The sequence below is a fragment of the Macaca thibetana genome, chromosome 1 (assembly GCF_024542745.1).
Source record: "Macaca thibetana thibetana isolate TM-01 chromosome 1, ASM2454274v1, whole genome shotgun sequence".
NCBI classification, from domain to species: Eukaryota; Metazoa; Chordata; class Mammalia; order Primates; family Cercopithecidae; genus Macaca; species Macaca thibetana.
Genome location: NC_065578.1, coordinates 191,631,714 through 191,650,537, shown reverse-complemented (window position 1 = coordinate 191,650,537; position 18,824 = coordinate 191,631,714). Strand labels below are relative to the sequence as shown.

At 39.2% G+C, this 18,824-nt stretch overlaps 1 protein-coding gene across 9 annotated transcripts in view; it reads left to right on the top strand.

The window, feature by feature from the left end:
• Positions 1–18,824, top strand: part of PRRC2C (proline rich coiled-coil 2C) — a 103,837-nt gene that overhangs the window by 56,327 nt on the left and 28,686 nt on the right. For 8 of the 9 annotated variants that reach the window (XM_050767641.1, XM_050767619.1, XM_050767631.1 and 5 more), the window contains exons 17-20: positions 566–774; positions 4,624–4,778; positions 11,783–12,680; positions 15,575–15,660. In XM_050767641.1, coding sequence (XP_050623598.1) covers positions 566–774; positions 4,624–4,778; positions 11,783–12,680; positions 15,575–15,660 — 1,348 coding nt within the window. The remainder of the gene's footprint in view (positions 1–565; positions 775–4,623; positions 4,779–11,782; positions 12,681–15,574; positions 15,661–18,824) is intronic. The other variant, XM_050767616.1, reaches the window with a different exon arrangement.

Genomic DNA, 18,824 nt, shown 5'->3' with positions numbered 1-18,824 from the left:
TTTTAAAAAATCAACCTGAAATTATTCTTTTAGGAAATAAGAACTGTGGGGGATACATTTGGTTTGTGAAGTGAATTATTTCTATATTAAGGTTTTTAAAATAATTATATCAATGTGTAAATCTGATTACTTTTTTTAAATCTACATAGTTGTAAATACAGAATGCTTTTTAAAAATTTTTATTTTCATATGCTGCCCACTTTTGGAGAGCATCCATTTGTGAATACTTTGAACTTGCTTGGATCACAGAAATGTTCTATAAACAGTGTTAATTAGCTCATTTATAATATGATAGACAAATAGATTCTTTAAGAACTTCAGGTATAATTAGAATTCTAGAATTTAATTGCTGGAAAGAACTCTAGGGAGCTAGTCTACTTTCTTGGGAAACCCAGTTTTAGTAAGGTTGTATTCAACAAAAGTCACTAATGCTTGTTTGGTTACAGTTAGTTTTCTATCCCAGCAGTGTTTCATCTTAGAATGAACTTTAGAAACTGCCAATAAGAGCATTTTTCTTTTGTTCGGATAGGTGGAAATAGTAATACCTCAAGTCATCTTTTTGTAGGCCATTTGATGACCAGCCTGCAGGCACAACTGGGGTTGACCTTGTCAATGGCAGCTCTGCACACCATCAGGAAGGAGTACCCAATGGTACAGGACAAAAGAACTCCAAAGATTCTACTGGGAAAAAAAGAGAAGACCCCAAACCAGGTCCTAAAAAACCTAAAGAGAAAGTGGATGCTCTGTCTCAGTTTGATCTCAACAATTATGCAAGTATGTCTTAGGTTTCTTTCATTTTATTTATTTATTTGTTACATTTTAAAATGTAGATGCCACAATTAAAGAAGTTTTCCAAGAAGGAAAGAGTTGGACATTCAAGGTATACATAGTGGCTGATTATGAAATACTAACTAATTGAACTTGAACTAAAATAACTCCAGCTTTTAGTGTAGCCTTGAATGCTTAATAAAATTTTTGTTAAAAATAATCCAGTAGCATTGCACTGTTCTTCCAAAAAAGAGGAAGAAAATAACACTCTAGTTTGCCAGATTTGAGAAAGCACAGAAATTTGATTCTTAGTTATATTGGTATAGATGTATTATTAAAAACAAAAGGAACTAAATGTTAAACTTGGTGAACTATGTCCTTGGTAAAATTGGTGTCTAAGATACAGCAAATACAAAATAAATAATAGGACAAGAGGCAGTGTCACTGTGGGTAACTGGGAAAGCCATGAAGTAATAGAGGATCAAATGTGAAGGATAATACAAGCAACAAGAAAATACTAGATGAGGAAACAGACAAGGAGTATCTGTGTATAGACATTTATACATGTAAAATGTACTATTTGCCATTCATTTGGATGAAACTGGAAATACTGAATAAAATCGAGATATTTGCTAAGTTAAGACCAGATAGCTCAGATAGTAGTAATAATAGTAGTAATAGGAAAGTTGGGTTAGTTGCGGTTATTCTAGTATGAGAGATGTAGATGAGGTTTTTCTTTCATCTGCCTAATGGTTATTTGTACATATTAAGCCCTGATTTGAGCACAGCTCATGGACATTATTTTTTGACCAGTGGTTCTCAAAGCGTGATCCCCACATCATCAGCATTACCTGGAAATTTGTGAGCAATGCAAATTCTTCATTGTTTGTTTGTTATGAGACAGAGTCTTACTCTGTTGCCCAGGCTGGTGTGCAGTGACACAATCTCGGCTCACTGCAACATCTGCATCCCAGACTCAAGCAATTCCCCAGCCTCAGCTTCCCGAGTAGCTGGAACTACAGGCATGAGCCACCATGTCCAGCTAATTTTTTGTTGTCGAAGAAATGGGTTTTCGCCATGTTGTCCAGGGTGGTCTCGAACTCCTGAGCTTAAGCCATCCGCCCGCCTTGGCCTCTCAAAGTGCTGGGATGACAGGCGTGAGCCACTAGGCCCGGCGCAGTGGCTCAGGGCTGTCATCCCAGCACTTTGGGAGGCCGAGTTGGGTGGATCACCTGAGGTCAGGAGTATGAGACCAGCCTGACCAACATGGAGAAACCTCGTCTCTACTAAAAATACAAAATTAGCCAGGCATGGTGGCACTTGCCTGTTTAAAAAAAAAAAAAAAAAAAAAAAAAAAAAAGACAACAAAAACAGATAAAAACTATATTTCTGAAGTGGTGATAGAAATTAAGCTATTCACTTCAACTCATTAAAGTTATCTTTAAGAGTTAGTCACCTTTAGTTCTTTTTCCTGGTAACATTATTTTTAAGTAATATGCCTAACCTAAAATGGTAAAAAGAAGAGGGCACTGGAAACTAAAATGTAGTGTTCAAATTTTCCGTAAATGCTACATGTAGTTGAGTGAAATAAGGAAGTTGAAATAATAAGATAGGCTTTACGCACACACATTTTAGTGTAAGTGAAAAACTGAGATGATATTAGAATTATGATGAGGTCTTTCCATCAGTCTGAAGTAATGTGTGCATGACATCCTTTGAAGTGTTTGACTCAGACATTTCATTGAAATGAGAATATGCTTCATTTTACAGAGTTCATGATTTTTAAAAGGATTTTCAAAACAAGTAGACTTGTCTTATAAATCAGAATCAACTGGGGTTTTTTTTCTTTTGAAATCAAATTTCCTTTTTTTTTTTTTTTTTTTTTTTTTTTTTGAGACGGAGTCTTACTCTGTGGCCCAGGCTGGAATGCAGTGGCATAATCTCAGCTCACTGCAACCTCCACCTCCCCAGTTCAAATGATTCTCCTACCTCAGCCTTCTGAATAGTTGGGACTACAGGCGCGTGCCACTATGCCCAGCTAATTTTTTTTGTATTTTTAGTAGAGACAGGGTTTTACCATGTTGGCCAGGCTAGCCGTGAACTCCTGACCTCATGTGATCTGCCTTCCTTGGCCTCCCAAGGTGCTGGGATTACAGGTGTGAGCCACCATGCCCAGCCAGTTTCTAAGGAGTGAAAGCCAGTAGTCATTTTTCATTTCATCTCTCAATGTATGTTAATGCTAAGTTTTAACTATTTTAGAAGAATTGTTTGTAGATAGTTTCTCTGACCACTTCCCTGATCATACCTATGTTGCTATACCTAACAAGTATCACCTTCCCTTGTTGCTGTACCCAACAAGTTATCACCATCCTGAATTGTATACTTAATTGTTTCCAAGAAAAATATTTTTATTGTATGTGTAATTTCCAATTAAAATATTGTATATTGTTTGAAAATTAAATAATTTCTTTAAATTGCTTCACTCTTTCTCGATACTTACACTTATTGTTCAGATATTATACCTATAATAAAAAATTACATTACCTGAAGTAATTTAATTTTTCTTGGAAATATTATTTGATGGATTTATATTTCACGTACTGACTGGGATATAGGATAATTTTAAGATAGACAAAGTAATGGTTAGTGGGAAAAGAAGTTGAAAAATGATCTTGAGTTATTCATCACCTAGATGATTTTGGTATGTGTTCACCTATGCCATCTTACATTCACACACAGCTTACACATTTATTTATTTTAATTGATTGATTGATTGAGACAGGGTCTCGCTCTCCCAGGCTGGAGTGCGGTGGCATGATCTCAGCTCACTGCCGTCTCAACTCCTCCAACTGAAGTCATTCTTCTACCTCAGACTCCCGAGTAGCTGGGACCACAGGCGTGCACCTAGCTAATTTTTACGTTTTTTCTAGAGACAGGGTTTCACTACGTTGCCCATAACACATTTATTTTTTAAAACTCCACACTGTAGACAAGGGTCTACATAAAACAGAGACATTAAGAGTCATAAGACCATCTAGGCCGGTCATCTTACCTTAAATCAGCTTATTTCATTTTTTAAAACATTATTTATTTATTTATATGTTTGGTTTTAAAGTAGAGACAGGGTCTCCCCATGTTGCCCAGGCTGGTGTGAAACTGTTGGCCTCAAATGATCCTCCCACTTCGGCCTCCCAATATGCTGAAGCACTAAGCCAGTTTATTTCATTTTTTGAAAAAGAAAAATAATAGTAACAGCCACCTCTTAGAATGGTTAGATGCAAATGAGGTAGAATGTTTTGTAGATCTTTTAAAGCACTATACAGATCTGAGGCTAAGAGAGAGAGGTTAGTTCATAGGAAAATTTTGATTTTGTTTCTTTTTTAAGGCATTACCACTATATTACTTAACTATATCATTTAAAACGATATTTTTAGGATTTTTTGGACAGAGTCGCACTCTGTCACTCAGGCTGGAATGCAGTGGCATGGTCTCAGCTCATTGCAACCTCCACCTTCCAGGTTCAAATGATTCTTGTGCTTCAGCCTCCCAAGTATCTGGGACTACAGGTGTATACCACCACACTCGTCTAATTTTGGTATTTTTAGTAGAGAGAGGGTTTTGTCATGTTGGCCATGCTGGTCTCGAACTTCTGGCCTCAAGCAGTATGCCCATCTTGACCTCCAAAAGTGCTGGGATTACAGACGTGAGACATTGCACCTGGCCAGTTTTAGGATTTTTATTTTTAACTTTTAAGTGTATGAAATCTTTTCAAATCTTTACAATGAATGGCCATGCTATAGGGTGGGAAACATTTGAAAAAGAGAAAATATCTTAAATCCTTTTCCACACCCACAGGTGTTGTTATAATTGATGATCATCCTGAAGTAACAGTAATTGAAGATCCCCAGTCAAATTTGAATGATGATGGTTTTACTGAAGTGGTATCCAAAAAACAACAAAAACGTTTACAGGATGAAGAACGCCGAAAGAAGGAAGAACAAGTCATACAGGTTTAAATCTGGTTTCAGCTTGTTGCTGGTTATTTACATTTGTTGCCCAAAGTGTATCAGCAAATGTTCAAGGTTTTTATCTACTTGTAATGTCAAGACTGTATTCATTATTCAGGTGTTAAGAGTGACATCATCTTCCCAACTTTAAATCGTTTTGACCAGAATCAAAGGAAATTTTAAATAAAATATAAGGACTGTAGCTCCTTATATTTTGACTTATAGCAAAGACCATCTTTTTTTTCTTTTTTTTTTTTATACTTTAAGTTCTAGGGTACATGTGCACAACGTGCAGGTTTGTTACATATGTATTCATGTGCCATGCTGGTATGCTGCACCCATTAACTCATCATTTACATCAGGTATTTCTCCTAATGCTATCCCTCCCTCCTCCTCCATCCCACAACAGGCCCTGGTGTGTGATGTTCCCCTCTGTGTCCAAGTGTTCTCATTGTTCAGTCCCCACCTATGAGTGAAAACGTGCAGTGTTTGGTTTTCTGTCCTTGCGATAGTTTGCTGAGAATGATGGTTTCCAGCTTCATCCATGTCCCTACAAAGGACATGAACTCATCCTTTTTTATGGCTGGATGGTATTCCATGGTGTATATGTGCCACATTCTCTTAATCCAGTCTGTCATTGATGGACATTTGAGTTGGTTCCAAGTTTTTGCTATTGTGAATAGTACTGCAGTAAACATACATGTGCTGTGTCTTTATAGCAGCATGGTTTATAATCCTTTGGGTATATCCCCAGTAATGGGATGGCTGGGTCACATGGTATTTCTAGTTCTAGATCCTTGAGGAATCACCACACTGTCTTCCACAGTGGTTGAACTAGTTTATACTCCCACCAACGGTGTAAAAGTGTTCCTGTTTCTCCACATCCTCTCCAACACCTGTTATTTCCTGACTTTTTAATGATTGCCATTCTAACTGGTGTGAGTTGGTATCTCACTGTGGTTTTGATTTGCATTTCTCTGATGGCCAGTGATGATGAGCATTTTTTCATGTGTCTGTTGGCTGCATAAATGTCTTCTTTTGAGAAGTGTCTGTTCATATCCTTTGCCCACTTCTGATGGGGTGGTTTGATTTTTTTCTAGTAAATTTGTTTTAAGTTCTTTGTAGATTCTGGATATTAGCCCTTTGTCAGATGGGTAGATTGCAAAAATTGTCTCCCATTCTATAGGTTGCCTGTTCATGCTGATGGTAGTTTCTTTTGCTGTGCAGAAGCTCTTTAGTTTAATTAGATCCCATTTGTCTGTTTTGGCTTTTGTTGCCATTGCTTTTGGTGTTTTAGTCATGAACTCCTCGACCATGCATTTGTCCTGAATAGTATTGCCTAGGTTTTCTTCTAGGGTTTTTATGGTTTTAGGTCTAGCATTTAAGTCTTTAATCCATCTTGAATTAATTTTTGCATAAGTTGTAAGGAAGGGATCCAGTTTCAGCTTTCTACATATGGCTAGCCAGTTTTCCCAGCACTATTTATTAAATAGAGAATCGTTTTCCCATTTCTTGTTTCTGTCAGGTTTGTCAAAGATCAGATGGTTGTAGATGTGTGGTATTATTTCTGAGGCCTCTGTTCTGTTCCGTTGGTCTGTATCTCTGTTTTGGTACCAGTACCATGCTGTTTTGGTTACTATAGCCTTGTGGTATAGTTTGAAGTTGGGTAGCGTGATGCCTCCAGCTTTGTTTTTTTTGCTTAGGATTGTCTTGGCAATGCAGGCTCTTTTTTGTTTCTGTATGAACTTTAAAGTAGTTTTTTCCAATTCTGTGAAGAAAGACATTGGTAGCTTGATGGGGATGGCTTTGAATCTATAAATTACCTTGGGCAATATGGCCATTTTCATGATACTGATTCTTCCTATCCGTGAACATGGAATGTTCTTCCATTTGTTTGTGTCCACTTTTATTTCGTTGAGCAGTGGTTTCTAGTTCTTGAAGACGTCCTTCACATCCCTTGTTAAGTTGGATTCCTAGGTATTTTATTTTCTTTGAAGCAATTGTGAATGGGAGTTCACTCATGATGTGGCTCTCTGTCTGTTATTGGTGTATAAAAATGCTTGTGATTTTTGCACATTGATTTTGTATCCTGAGACTTCGCTGAAGTTGCTTATCAGCGATGGGGTTTCCTAAATATACAATCATGTCATCCGCAAACATGGACAGTTTGACTTCCTGTTTTCCTAATTGCTACCCTTTATTTCTTTCTCCTGCCTGATTGCCCTAGCCAGAACTTCCAACACTGTGTTGAATAGGAGTGATGAGAGAGGGCGTCCCTGTCTTGTGCCAGTTTTCAAAGGGAATGCTTCCAGTTTTTTGCCCATTTAGTATGATACTGGCTGTGGGTTTGTCATAAATAGCTCTTATTATGTTGAGATACATTCCGTCAATACCTAGTTTATTGAAAGTTTTTGGCATGAAGGGCTGTTGAATTTTGTCGAAGGCCTTTTCTGCATTTATTGAGATAATGTAGTTTTTGTCTTTGCTTCTGTTTATGTGATAAATTACGTTTATTGATTTGCATGTGTTGAACCAGCCTTACATCCCAGGAATGAAGCCAACTTGATCTTGTTAGATAAGCTTTTTGATGTGCTGCTGGATTTGGTTGACAAGTATTTTGTTGAGGATTTTCACATCGATGTTCATCAGGGATACTGGTCTAAAATTATATTTTTTGTGTGTGTCTACCAGGCTTTGGTATCAGGATGATGCTGGCCTCATAAAATGAGTTAGGGAGGATTCCCTCTTTTTCCATTGATTGGAATAGTTTCAGAAGGAATGGTACTAGCTCCTCTTTGTACCTCTGGTAGAATTCAGCTCTGAATCCGTCTGGTCCTGGAGTTTTTTTGGTTGGTAGGCTATTAATTATTGCCTCAGTTTCAGAGCCTGTTACTGGTCTATTCAGGGATTCAGATTCTTCCTGGTTTAGTCTTGGGAGGGTGTATGTGTCCAGGAATGTATCCATTTCTTCTAGAGTTTCTAGTTTATTTGCGTAGAGGTGTTTATAGTATTCTCTGATGGTAGTTTGTATTTCCGTGGGATAGGTGGTGATATCCTCTTTATCATTTTTTATTGTGTCTGTCTGATTCTTCTCTCTTTTCTTCTTTATTAGTCTTGCTAGCAGTCTATCAATTTTGTTAATCATTTCAAAAAACCAGCTCCTGGATTCATTGATTTTTTTTGAAGGGTTTTTTTTGTCTCTGTCTCCTTCAGTTCTGCTCTGATCTTAGTTATTTCTTGCCTTCTGCTAGCTTTGAATTTGTTTGCTGTCACTTTCCTAGTTCTTTTAATTGTGATGTTGGGGTGTCGATTTTAGATCTTTCCTGCTTTCTCTTGTGGGCATTTGGTGCTATAAATTTCCCTCTACACGCTGCTTTCATTGTGTCCCAGAGATTCTAGTATGTTGTGTCTTTGTTCTCATTGGTTTCAAAGAACATCTTTATTTCTGCCTTCATTTCGTTATGTACCCAGTAGTCATTCAGGAGCAGGTTGTTCAGTTTCCATGTAGTTGAGCGGTTTTGAGTGAGTTTCTTAATCCTGAGTTCTAGTTTGATTGCACTGTGGTCTGAGAGACAGTTTGTTGTGATTTCTGTTCTTCTACATTTGCTGAGGAGTGCTTCCAACCATGTGGTCAATTTTGGAATAAGTGCAGTGTGGTGCTGAGAAGAATGTATATTCTGTTGATTTGGGGTGGAGAGTTCTGTACAAGTCTATTAGGTCCACTTGGTGCAGAGCTGAGTTCAAGTCCTGGATATCCTTGTTAACCTTCTGTCTTGTTGATCTAATATTGACAGTGGGGTGTTAAAGTCTCCCATTATTATTGTGTGGGAGTCTAAGTCCCTTTGTAGGTCTCTAAGGACTTGCTTTATGAATCTGGGTGCTCCTGTATTGGGTGCATATATACTTAGGATAGTTAGCTCTTGTTAAATTGGTTCCTTTACCATTATGTAATGGCCTTCATTGTCTCTTTTGATCTTTGTTGGTTTAAACTCTGTTTCATTAGAGACTAGGATTGCAACCCCTGCGTTTTTTGTTTTCCATTTGCTTGGTAGATCATCCTCCATCCCTTTATTTTTAGCCTATGTGTGTCTCTGCACGTGAGATAGGTCTCCTGAATACAGCGCACTGATGGGTCTTGACTCTTTAGCCAGTTTGCCAGTCCGTGTCTTTTAATTGGGGCATTTAGCCCATTTACATTTAAGGTTAATGTTGTTATGTGTGAATTTGATCCTGTCATTATGATGTTAGCTGGTTGTTTCGCCCATTAATTGATGGAGTTTCTTCCTAGCATCGATGGTCTTTACAATTTAGCATGATTTTGCAGTGGCTGGTACCACTTGTTCCTTTCCATATTTAGTGCTTCCTTCAGGAGCTCTTGTAAGGCAGGCCTGATTGTGACAAAGTCTCTCAACATTTGCTTGTCTGTAAAGGATTTTATTTCTTCTTCACTTATGAAGCTTAGTTTGGCTGGATATGAAATTCTGGGTTGAAAATTCTTTTCTTTAAGAATGTTGAATATTGGCTCCCGCTCTTCTGGTTTGTGGAGTTTCTGTGGAGAGATCTGCTGTTAGTCTGATGGGCTTCCCTTTGAGAGTAACCCGTCCTTTCTCTCTGGCTGCCCTTAACATTTTTCTCATTCATTTCAACCTTGGTGAATCTGACTACTATGTGTCTTGGGGTTGCTCTTCCCGAGGAGTATCTTTGTGGTGTTCTCTGTATTTCCTGAATTTGAATGTTGGCCTGCCTTGCTAGGTTGGGGAAGTTCTCCTGTGTAATATCCTAAAATGTTTTCCAACTTGGTTCCATTTTCCCCATCACTTTCAGGTACACCAGTCAAATGTAGATTTGGTCTTTTCACATAGTCCCATATTTCTTGGAGACTTTGTTCGTTTCTTTTCACTCTTTTTTTCTCTAAACTTTTCTTCTCACTTCATTTCTTTAATTTGATCTTCAGTCACTGATACCCTTTCTTCCACTCAGTCGAATCAGCTACTGAAGCTTGGGCACGTGTCACGTAGTTCGCGTGCTATGGTTTCAGCTCCATCAGGTCATTTAAGTTCTTCTCTACGCTGTTTATTGTAGTTAGCCTTTCGTCTAATCTTTTTTCAAGGGTTTTAGCTTCCTTGCAATGGGTTTGAACATCCTACGTTAGCCGAAAAAGTTTGTTATTACCAACCTTCTGAAGCCTACTTCTGTCAATTCGTCAAAGTCATTCTCCATCCAGCTTTGTTCCATTGCTGGCAAGGAGCTGCGATCCTTTGCAGAAGAGGCGCTCTGCTTTTTAGAATTTTCAGCTTTTCTGCTCTGGTTCCTCCCCATCTTTGTGGTTTTATCTACCTTTCATCTTTGATGATGGTGACCTACAGATGGGGTTTTGGTGTGGATGTCCTTTTTGTTGATGTTGATGCTGTTCCTTTCTGTTTGTTACTTTTCCTTGCAACAGCCAGGTCCCTCAGCTACAGGTCTGTTGGAGTTTGATGGAGGTCCACTCCAGACCCTGTTTGCCTGGGTATCACCAGCAGAGGCTGCAGAATAGCAAATATTGCAGGACAGCAAATATTGCTGCCTGATCCTTCCTCTGGAAGCTTTGTCTCAGGGGCACCTGGCTATGTGAGGTGTTAGCCCCTACTGGGAGGTGTCTCCCAGTTAGGCTACACGGGGGTCAGGGGCCCACTTGAGGAGGCAGTCTGTTCTCAGAGCTGAAACACCATGCTGGGAGAACCACTGCTCTCTCCAGAGCAGTCAGACAGGGACATTTAAGTTTGCGGAAGTTTCTGCTGCCTTTTATTCAGCTATGCCCTACCCCCAGAGGTGGAGTCTACAGAGGCAGGCAGACCTGGTTGAAATGCGGGTGGGCTTCCCCCAGTTCGAGCTTCCCAGCTGCTTTGTTTACCTACTGAAACCTCAGCAATGGCGGACACCCCTCCCCCAGCCAAGCTACCACCTCGCACTTTGATCTTAGACTGCTGCCCTAGCAGTGAGCAAGGCTTCGTGGGTCGGAATATAATCTCCTGATTTGCCGTTTTCTAAGACCATTGGGAAAGTGCAGTATTAGGGCGGGAGTCCTGATTTTCCAAGTACAGTCTGTCATGGCTTCCCTTGACTAGGAAGGGGAAATCCCCTGACCCCTTGTGCTTCCCAGGTGAGGTGATGTCCCGCCCTGCTTTGGCTTACCCTCCTTGAACTGCACCCACTGTCCAACCAGTCCCAGTGAGATGAACCAGGTATCTCAGTTGGAAATGCAAAAATCACCCATCTTCTGCGTTGATCACACTGCGAGCTGAAGACCGGAGCCTTTCCTATTTGACCATCTTGGAATGGCAACTGCTACTTCCTCAAGACCATCTTTACTTTAACAACATATTGTATACTAGGGATACCTTATTTGCCCCAAGGCAAAGTTGAGTTGATTTTAAATTATCTTGGAAAGCTAATGAACACAAATGTCACGAACCAGTAGATTTTGGATTCCTGGCCTACAAAAGTATCTGTTGTAATCTATATTAGTTCATTTAAATACACAGTGTGAATCAAGATAAATTATTCGTTTAATTGCATATAACCTTTGGAACCAAATTTTCAGAAGTCATTTATTTAGGAAGGTAAAATAGTAGTGCATCTCCCCTGTATCATAACATACCAGCCACACTGCCCAAATTAATGTCTGTGGCAAATATATGAGTTAAGACTGTAAGTCGCATTTTGTTAGCTTAGTTAAGGTTTGTTGCCAAATGAATTTACTGCAAACTTTCTTAGTTCTTGAATTTCAGAATTGTGTACTGGTATGTCGAGAATGTACAATACCTATTTGTCTTTTGTCTCAATATCATCTTGGCTTCTCATCATTTAAAATCTTATTAGCAACCCTGACATTTTGTAGTTTGAGTACCTATTTTGCAAAGTAAAGCAGCCAAGTTAGTGGGAGTTAGTTTTGTTAAAAGTTGCATTTATGAACTGTTGCTTTCAGCTGCATTTTTGACAAAAATTATCCCTGTTAATTTTTTAAGGTCTGGAACAAAAAGAATGCAAATGAAAAAGGAAGAAGCCAGACTTCTAAGCTTCCTCCAAGATTTGCCAAAAAACAGGCTACAGGAATCCAGCAAGCACAGTCTTCAGCCTCAGTTCCACCTCTAGCTTCGGCTCCACTTCCACCTTCAACCTCAGCCTCGGTTCCAGCCTCAACCTCAGCTGCAGTTCCAGCAACCTTAACTCCAGTTCTAGCCTCAACCTCAGCTCCAGTTCCGGCCTCAACTTTAGTTCCAGTTCTGGCCTCAACCTCAGCTCCAGTTCCAGCCTCACCCTTAGCTCCTGTTTCAGCCTCAGCCTCAGTCTCAGCTTCAGTTCCAGCCTCTACTTCAGCTGTAGCTATAACCTCTTCTTCAGCTCCAGCCTCAGCCCCAGCTCCAACCCCCATCCTTGCCTCAGTTTCAACTCCAGCTTCTGTCCCCATTCTTGCCTCAGCCTCAATTCCCATTCTTGCTTCGGCCCTAGCACCAACTTCAGCTCCAACACCAGCCCCAGCAGCCTCTTCCCCAGCTGCCCCAGTCTTCACAGCACCAACTATCCCAGCCTCAGCCCCAACTGCCTCAGTCCCACTTGCCCCTGCCTCAGCCCCAGCCCCAGCCACCACCCCAGTCTCAGCCCCAACTTCCGCCCCACCTGCTCCAGCCCAGACTCAGACACAGACCCACAAACCAGTCCAGAATCCACTACAGACTCCATCACAGTCTTCAAAACAGCCGCCACCGTCAATTAGGCTGCCTTCAGCTCAAACACCTAATGGCACAGATTACGTAGCCTCAGGAAAATCCATCCAGACCCCACAGTCACATGGCACTCTGACAGCTGAATTATGGGATAACAAGGTGGCCCCACCAGCTGTGCTGAATGATATCTCTAAGAAATGTAAGTTACAAAAGAGAAGTGAGGGGTGGGGAATGGCATGGGAATACTGAGGTTTCTGTTCAATTTTATTTATGTACTCATTAAGTGTTTTCTAGCCATCTCATTTTTTTATTGTAGGAAAAAGTAATAGTAATCCTCTCTTAACTTTCTTAAAATTTTTGTTTTAAGCATGTTTAACAAGCATATTATATTTTATGGAAATAATTTTGTGTTGATGAGAAAATAATAGGCAATGTTTGGGGGAGACTTGTACATGCATACCTCATTTGATTACACTTTGTGGATACTGCATTTTTAAAAATTAAAAGTTCATGGTAACTGCGTCAAGCAAGTCTTCTGGTGTCATTTTTCCAACAGCATGTGCTCATTTCATGTTCTGTGTCACATTTTGGTCATTCTTGGAATGTGTCAAATTTTTCATCATTTATCTGTTATGGTGGTCGGTTATCTTTGATACTGTAATTGTTTTAGGGTACCGTGAACACCCAAATAAGATGGTGAACTTAATTGATAAGTGTTTTGTGTGTTCTGACCACTCCATTGACCAGCTGTACCCTGGTCTCTACCTCTCCTGGACCTCCCCATTCTTTAAGAACACAACAGTATTGAAATTAGGCCAATTAATAACCCTCTAGTGGCTTTTAAGTGTTCAAGTGGATGGAAGAGTCATGTACGTCTGACTTTAAATCAAAAGCTGGAAATGATTAAGCTCAGTGAAGAAGGCATGGTGAAAGCCAAGATAGGTCAAAAGTTAAGTGCTACTTCAGTAATCAATACTAATGATAAGAAAGTAAAACAATCTTATTGCTGATACAGAGTTTTAGTGGTCTGGGTAGCAGGTCAGTCCAGCCACACCATTCCCTTAACCCAAAGCCTAATCCGAAGCAAGACCCCCATCTCTGTTTAATTCTGTGATGCCTGAGAGAGGTGAGAAAGCTGCCAAAGAAAAGTTTGAACCTAGCAGAGGTTGGTTCAGGAAGTTTAAGGAAAGCAGCCACCTCTATCACATTAAAGTGCAAGGTAAAGCAGCAAGTTATCCAGAAGATCCAAAACTGAGATAATTGATGAAGGGGGCTACATTAAATAATAAATTTTTAATGTAGACGAAACAGCATTCTATTGGAAGAAGATGCCATCTAGGCCTTTCCTGACTAGAGAGGAGAAGTCAATGCCTGGCTTAAAAGGACAGGCTGACTCCCTTGTTAAGGGCTAATTTATCTGGTGACTTGCAGCTGAAGCCGGTGCTCATTTACCATGTTTGAAATCCTAGAGCCCTTAAAAATTATACTAAATCTACTCTGCCTGTATTCTAGAAATGTAACAACAAAGCCTAGATGACATCACATCTGTTTACAAAATGGCATACCTAATTTTTTTTTTTTTTTTTTTTTGAGACAGAGTTTCACTCTTGTCACCTAGGCTGGAGTACAGTGCAGTGGCACGATCTTGGCTCACTGCAACCTCCACCTCCTGGGTTCAAGCAGTTCCCCCTGCCTCAGCCTCCTGAGTATCTGGGACTACAGGCACACGTCACCCTGCCTGGCTAATTTTGTATTTTTTGTAGAGACAAGGTTTTGCCATGTTGGCCAGGTTGGTCTCGAACCCCTGACTTCAGGTGATCCACCCACCTCAGCCTCCCAAAGTGCTGGAATTACAGGTATGAGCCACCATGCCCAGCCCATACCTATTATTTTTAAGCCCATTGTTGAGACCTACTGCTCAGGGGGAAAAATGCTCAAAAGCTTTCCTTCAAAATATAAGCTTGTTGACAAGGCATCTGGAAACCCTAGAATTGTGATGAAGGTAATACAGGAAGATTTATGTTGTTTTCATGCCTTCCAACATGGCATCCATTCTGCAGCCCATGGATCAAGGAGCATTTAGACTTTCAAGTCTTGTTATTTAAGAAATACATTTTCTAAGGCTACAGCTTCCATAGACAGTGATTCCTCTGATAGATCTGGGCAAAGAAATTTGAAAACCATGTGGAAAGGATTTACCATTCTAGACTCCTTTGAGAACATTAGTGATTCATAGAAGGATTTCACAATATCAACATTAATAGGAGTTTGGAAGAAATTGATTGTAACTCTCACGGATGACTTGGAGGAATTCAAGACATCAGTGGAGGAAATAACTGACGCAAAGAAAGTTGTTTCTTGTGATGAAATCTCCTGGTGAAGATGCCTGTGAACTTTGTCGAAATGACAGCAAAGGATCTAGAATATTACATAAACTTAGTTGATTAAACAGCAATGGGATTTGAGACTATTGACTCCAGTTCTGAAAGAAGTTCTACCGTATGGGTAAACAGTATCACATACTACAGAGAAGTCATTCATGAAAGGAATAGTCAATGTTACAAACTTCATTGTTGTCTTATTTTAAGTAATGCCACAGCCATGCTAGCTTTCAGCAAACACCATCCTGGTTAGTTAGCAGCCATCGACATCTCCACTGGCAGGACTCCACCAGCAAAAAAATTACGATTCAAAGACTAACATGATGATTAGCTTCTTTTTTAGTGGTAGTTTTTTTTTTTTTTTTTTTTAAATTAAGGTATGTACCTTTTTAAAGACATGATGCTATTACATATTAGACTGTAGTATAATGGAAACAGAACTTTTGATATGCACTAGGAAACCAGAAAATTAATGTGACTTGCTTTATTGCAGTACTTGCTTTATTGTAGTGGTGTGGAACTGAACCCACAATGTTTCTGAGGTATGCCTGTATGTTGATACATAATCTTTGTAAGTGTGATTTGAAAAGGGATTGTTTTATTGGCTGGCTAGTAATAGCCAAACAATAGGAGATTAAGGAAAGGGTTAAATGAGTTAGAGATTATTAGACTCTAAATCTTAATCGTGTTTCCTATGGCTTCTTCTTTCCAGTAGGTCCCATTAGTCCACCACAGCCACCTTCAGTCAGTGCATGGAATAAGCCCTTAACATCGTTTGGATCAGCTGCTTCATCAGAGGTAGGAATAGGCTTTTAACAGCATTGGTGGGGTCCGCGTGCTGGGTTTTCCCTAGCACTTCAGTGTGGCCGGGTGTGGTGGCTTATACCTGTAATCCTAGCATGGTGGGAGGATTGCTTGAGTCCAGGAGTTTGAGACCAGCCTGGGCAACATAGTGAGACCCGCCTGGGCAATGTAGGAAAACTCTGTCTCTACATACAAAACAAAAAATCGCCGGTTGTGGTGGCATGTGCTTTTGTAGTCTAAGCTACTCTGGAGGTGAGGTTGGACTATCACTTGAGCCTGGGAGGTCAAGGCTACAGTAAAGTCATAACTGTGCCACTGTACTCCAGCCTAGGTGATAGAGCAAGACCCCATCTGGAAAGCAAAACAAAACTTATAACATGCCTCAGAATTAACCTGGAGGGCAATTAAAACTTAAGATTGCTGAGCCCCATGCCCATAGTTCATGACTTACTAGGTCTGGGTTGAGGTTTGAATACTTTGGCTGCTACATCTTTACATTTATAAGATGTGTCACTTTTAGACATTAAGCACTTGTTTTCAATTTAGTCTCAAAGATTTTAATGATACAGAAAATAAAAGTGCAGTTATTGTTTTCTGGACTTTTCTCCCATATTTCTATCTTGAGGACTTAAGTAATATAAGTATTTAGAAACTGTTTATAGCAGATTGTTATTCTAACATAATTTCTCAAATGTGATACTGGTAAATGACTGTTAGGGGTCAGTGATTCTTCATTCATTCATTAAACGAAAATTTATTAAGCACTCACACTATTCTAGGTAGTGTTCTAACCTGTGGGCTTACAAAACTGGTACTAAAAACAGTCAGAAAGCCCTACCCTCATGGAACTTCCATTGTCCTGTGAGGAGAAAGCACTAATAAAAAAACATATTGTGTGTTTAATGGTGATCAGCACTGTGGAGAAAAACAAAGCAGGGAAGGTACATAAGGAATTTTCCATGGTTCACAAAGACAGTTTAGGGTGACCACAAAAGCCTACTTAGATAATGCTTGAGTTAAAGACTTGAAGGAGATAAGAGAGCATGCTATTCGAATGTCTGAGGAAAGGAGATACCAGGTTCAGATTGTAGCAAATACGAATGCCATGAGACAGCAGCACGCTTGGTTTGTTTGAGGAAGTTCAGGGAAGTCCATGTGGCTGGAGTGAAATAAGAGATGGAAAGAGAATAGATGAAGTTGGAGGTCACACCTGAGTAGCAGGTGGATCCTACAGGGCCTATGGAAGAGGTAGGAAGACATTGGAGGATGTTGAGCAAGGAGTGACAGGATCTGACTTCTAAAATTATTCTGGGTGGTCTGTGAAAAATAATCCATAGGTGGCAAGAGTAGAAGTTAGGATATTACAATAATCAAATGATGATAGCTTAAAACCTGGGAAGTGGCATGAAAGGTCATGAGAAATAGTTAGTTTCTGAGTATTTTGAAGATTAAGCTGACAAGATTTACTAAAATGTTAAATGGGGTATGAAAAGGGACAGAGGAGTCAAAGTTAGCACCAAAATTTTGGGGTTGAACAGTAGGAAATACTAGAATTTTCAGTAACTGAGATTGGAACGTTCTAAATGGATCCGGTTCGGGGTGAAGATAAGAAGTTCAGTTTTTGACATGTTAGATTTAAGATGCTTATTATACCTCTTAGTGGAAATGTCAGGTAGTTGGATATGAGTCTGTAGTTCAGAAGAGTTCATCTAGTTTGAAGATAACGAATTTGAAATTGTTAGCATATAGATGATGTTTAAAGTGATAGAATTGTATAAGGTTACCAAGGGAGAATGAGAGTAGTTAGGAAAGAGAGTCAAAAATTAAGTCTTGGGGCTTTCTGACTCCAGGAAATGTAGGAATTAGAGAAGCTAAGTGATTAGAGAAGTATCCTAAAAGGCAAGTGAAAGATAAGTTCAAAGAAGGAATAGATTAAGTGTGTCAGATGGCTGCTGGCAGGTCAATTAATATAAGTGTTCAATTGATAGTTGGAGTTATATGATGGTCACTGATGACTTTGATAAGAACATTATTGGTAGAGTAGTAGGGATGAAAGCCTGGATGAAAGAGTGAGTTTAAGAGAAAATGAAAGGAAAGATGAGTACCATTTTCTCTCCATATCTGTGGAGATTGATTTTCACCACCATAATAAACCAAAACCCAGGGATGCTCAAGTCTCATATAAAATGAAGCAGTATTTTCATATAACCTATTCACAGCCTCCCTGTGTACTTTAAATCATCTCTAGATTAATTATATACCTAATACAATGTAAATGCTATGTAAATTGTTGTTACACTATATTATTTAGGGAATAATGACAAGAAAGAACAGTCTGTTCTTGTATAGTACTGACACAACCATTTATTATTTTTTTCTGAATATTTTCCATCCATACTGGGTTGAATCCACAGATGTGGAACCTGCAAATAAGGAGAGCCAACTGTATATGAATGTCGTTTTGCTATAAAGGAGTACAGAAAAAAAATAGGGCAGTAGAAGAAAATATAGTTGAGATTTTAATTTTTTTATTTTAATTTTTGTATAGCCTATAGGTGCTGAAAGAATTTTTTTTCGTTAAAGAAGTCTTCCTGCTACTTCTGTCTCCACTCCAGTTTTCTGACTTAGTAGGTCTAGAATAGACTTCATCATCTGTTTTGATGTTACAGATTCTTCAGAGAACTCTGTACAGCTCAAGAGTCACTGCATTCAATATTTAAGAGTTTCAGTTTAGTAATTTTTCTTCTGCATGTTGGTATTAGCATTATGATTAGTCATAGAGAGCATTTCAGGATTTTTCATGCTGGTATGAAGGACAGAGTGGAAGATTGTTTCCCAACTGCAAGATTTTTCTTGCAGGCATTCTACAAGTTTACAGTGATAAATGGGTGTTTACACTTACCTTCAGTCAGTGGTGGAGCAAGATATTTTAGTGGTGTCTCATTTTTCTCATACTTTTTTCTTCATTGTCTTTATGTTCTTTATGTTTTCTATATAGAAGTTGATTTTTTGTGAATGTCATACATTATTTTGGAGTTTTTCCTCATGATAAAATTTTGTATTAGCAAAGCTGATATTTCATAGGATGGAAAGAATTCCCTAATGGACTTTTTCTTGGATTATTCTGGTGAAATAGAGCTCTTAATGATTATTTTACT